General features: G+C 30.2%; 1 protein-coding gene across 1 annotated transcript; it reads right to left on the bottom strand.

The window, feature by feature from the left end:
- Window positions 1–2445: 2445 nt before the first annotated feature.
- On the bottom strand, window positions 2446–3895 carry LOC114186197 (F-box/kelch-repeat protein At3g23880-like). Its single transcript, XM_028074239.2, has one exon. It carries the CDS (start codon window positions 3690–3692, stop codon window positions 2520–2522), a length of 1173 nt encoding a protein of 390 aa, XP_027930040.1. The 5' UTR covers window positions 3693–3895; the 3' UTR covers window positions 2446–2519.

Below are 3895 nucleotides of genomic sequence, written 5' to 3'. Positions count from 1 at the left end.
CCATAAAATTTTGGTTCCTTTTATTTATTATTTTTAAAAGTTAAAAGTATGTTCTTTATTATAAGCAAGGGATGGCAATAGGCGAGTGAGAAAGGGTTTTGCTATCCCATACTTATCCCTACAAAATAAATTTATTCTCATCCTAATATCCAAACTCAATATCAAAATTTTTGTCTCATCCTTATCCCACCGAATAACGAGTATATTCTCGTACCAATACTTGTACTCATTTTCTTACTACTTTGGTATTAATTAATTTTTATAAAATAATAAAAAATTATGGTAAATGAAACGTAATATTATCAAATATTCAATATTAAGAGGTGTTTCTTCGGTATCCAATATTTAGAAAGAAATTATAATTGTATACATTTTAACTTAGAATACCAAATAAAATTTCATGAGAACCAAAACATTTATTAAATTTGCATACATTAATGGAACCTAATTAATAAAATTTAAAAATATTTTTAAAAAAATTTAAAAGGAAAAGGAAAACAAATATTCAAATTAAAATATATTTTAAATGTTTTTTTTTATTTCAATCTTTTAAATTCTAATGAATATTTTTTTTATACACTAATAAAAGTTATAATACTTCACTTGATCAAAATCACACAAAGAACAAGTATTAAACTAATAATATTAAAATTTTAAAATTTTAACGTAGATCTTGTATCTTTTGAACTTCAATATGTGTTGAATGGTGATAAAGAAATTTCATGGCAATTACATTAAATTTGTATAGTATAGTAAGTAAAATTTATTTATACAATCATAGTGACAAAATTACATTATGATTGATAATGAGTAGGAAACAAAAAATAATTATATAAAATATATCAAAATAGTATTCTACATGATAAAAATAACAACAAAAAATATTGAAAAAATTATCAAATGTGTGTCTTAGAAGCAATGTGAGAGACTATGGAATGAAATCGCTCAAAGAGAAATAAATGCATAATTAAGGTTATGATAAGATAAAAAAATACATTCGAGATTTAATAAAACTTTTCAAATATGAACATGGTCAATGGTTGAAAAATAATAAAAATTGATTTAGGGAAATAAGGGAGTTTTTCAAATGAAACAAAAATTAATAATAATAAAGTAAAGATAAATTTTTTATATTACCTAATAAATGAAAGGTTTATGCTATTAAACACTTAAACTGAGAGAGTTTAAACATTTTCATGCGAAACGAGAATACACAATAAATAAAAATATTAAAAAAAATTCAAATGTGAGACAAAAAATATTTAATTGACATGCATCATTTGAACATAATTACATAAAAGTTATGATAAGATAAAAAATATATTGGAAATACAAATTAATTTTATGACAAACAAAGAAATTATAAGAAATAAAAAGTAGAAAGTGTGTAGTATATATATATATATATATATATATGGCTTAAATACCATTGTCGTTCTCATTTTTGTAGTATTTGTTGCGGATGATCCTTATTTTGACAGAATGTTTAAAATGGTCCTCATTTTTACCGAATAAATGGTCTTCATTTTCGTAATTCATGTTTTATTTGGTTCTTTTTTGTGACACCGTTAACAGTAACATAACACTGTACAAGTGGCACTGTTTGTATTACGTTGCATTGGGGTGTGTTACGTGTACTGTACAAATGACTAATTAACGTTAACTTTTCAATTTGGGAGAAAGTTTGCAATTAGGGCTTGAGTTGGATTGCAGTCGCACTCTTCATTGTTGGAGGCGATTTCTTCATCTTCGTCTTTCTTAAGCTCAGATTTACAGAAGAAGCAGCTAGTACTTTCCATTTCATCATTGGATTGCAGTCGCGCTATTCATTTCAATTTTCCAGTTAATCATCATCAACAAGGTAAGTGGATTTAGGGTTTTCTGGGTTGTGTTTGCTCGTGGGTTAGAATTTTTTCGTAATTCTATTTTGGGGTTTGTTTGTGCTTAGATTGTTGTGATGTTCTACATGATTTCTAAATATTATCACATTTGTACAGTAATAAAACACACCCAATGCAACGTAATAAAGACAGTGCCACCTGTACAGTGCTCCTAAATTAAACGGCGTCACAGAAAAGGACCAAATAAAACACAAATTGCGAAAATGAGGACCATTTTAAATATTCGGTCAAAATGAGAACCATTTCAAACATTATGTCAAAATGATGACCATCCGCAACAAACTCTACGAAAATGAGGACGAAAAAGGTATTTAAGCCTATATATATATATATATATATATATATATATATATATATATATGATTTTAGAGAAACTTTTCAAAAATTCAATTTGATCTCTTGATGTTTTGAAAAATCTATTTTATTGTTATTCAACAATGTTAGAAACCGTTATTCTACCAGAAGCTATGAGAAAAAGTCTGAATTGTTCAAGGGTTGAAATCATTATAAAATTAATATAAATAATGTTATCCAAATTTAAAAATACAATATGAATTGCATAACTCAGAAATACATTACATTACAATTCTAAATACGTTTCAAGATAGACTAGGTAACTTACTTCCTACATGGAAAAACCAAACTCTGAACATAATCATAAGAGAAAAGACTCCATATGTCCTGGCCGTAATATTCACGACCCTCTCTTCTATCATCTCTACTGTTGTACCAAATAAAGTTTGCATCAAAAACTGTGTTTGCAACAAGCACAGCACCATCCTTTTCACGCATACAAATTACGTTCATGTAGGATGGACACTGGTCAATATCATCCTGGTAATTTATATTCAACAACTTTGACCAGGATTTTTCATCACTGAATTCCCTCTTTAGCCACACAACAAAATTATCCTCATGATGATGAGAAAGACACAAACAACCATTCAAAACCTTAAGCACGGGCTCAAACGCACGGACTTCTAAAATGCCATCAGGCATAGAGAAAAAACTGCGAGTCTCCTTTCTTAGATCGTAACAAAATATTTCTAACTCGTTCATTTTAGGTCCTCGTTTATCATCACAATGGGATCTGGGATACACTAACCAGTTTAAAGTACCACTCACAAAAGCACCACAAGTTCCACGACTTTGAAGCCCAATCATAGGGGTAACAGCATCACAAGTTAAAGTATTTCTCCAACAAGTATCTCCTAAACAACAAACGCTTACCTCCAGTTTCTGTGATTGATTCCTATTATTATCCAATAGCACAACTTGGTAAGAGTCACTCCATTCATCATAACCAAACCCAAACATCAACCAGTAATCCCTGCGATTAAGACGAATATGTGGGGAGTCTTTAGTCATGACTCTTGTTGTTGGATTCCCAATCCGAAACCAGTATTCTTCAAATTCATCGTCAATACAAGAATCTTGTAAGCATACCAATCCGTTGCAGGCACCCAGAACATTGTACTTACGGTTGAATGGGAGATGTTTGTGATGTAGAGTTTTAAGGGTGGACGATGGGTGGTCAAGTAACTCTTGTACAGGACAAACTACGGCATAATTCCTTGTTCTGTTAATATGGTAATCTTCAAAGGTCAATAGCATGTGAGTATTTTTTGAGGACCTTTGAAGGTGAAGTTTCACAAATGTAGAATCAGAGACAAGACGGTTCAACCCTTTTGAAACGCACTTTAATCGCCCAATATCCTTTATCGGAAGCCGTGACAAGATTTCCATCAGGATATCTTGGGAGAGAACACAATTATTCTGAGAAGAGGACATTGATGGAGAAGAGGAAAACCTACTTTGCACAAAGGTGGAAATATTTAACTATGAGAAAACAAAATTACAGGTCGAAAAACAAAGAAAGAGAGAATGAAAAAGAAGTGATGACAGTGATGATGAAAAGTTGTTGCATGCTGGAAGATTTTATAGACAGGAATTGGACCCACACGCATTCAATTTTCTCACGAAGATGGAGAAAT

Source organism: Vigna unguiculata, chromosome 5 (genome assembly GCF_037176805.1).
Source record: "Vigna unguiculata cultivar grain cowpea cultivar isolate G323 ecotype 2 chromosome 5, ASM3717680v1, whole genome shotgun sequence".
NCBI classification, from domain to species: domain Eukaryota; kingdom Viridiplantae; phylum Streptophyta; class Magnoliopsida; order Fabales; family Fabaceae; genus Vigna; species Vigna unguiculata.
The sequence above is the reverse complement of the archived record's forward strand: the minus strand, read 5'-3'. Positions and strand labels throughout refer to the sequence as shown.

What these genes read in the sequence shown, in the direction of transcription:
- LOC114186197 (XM_028074239.2), bottom strand. Translation starts at nt 3,692, where the DNA reads ATGTCCTCTTCTCAGAATAATTGTGTTCTCTCCCAAGATATCCTGATG.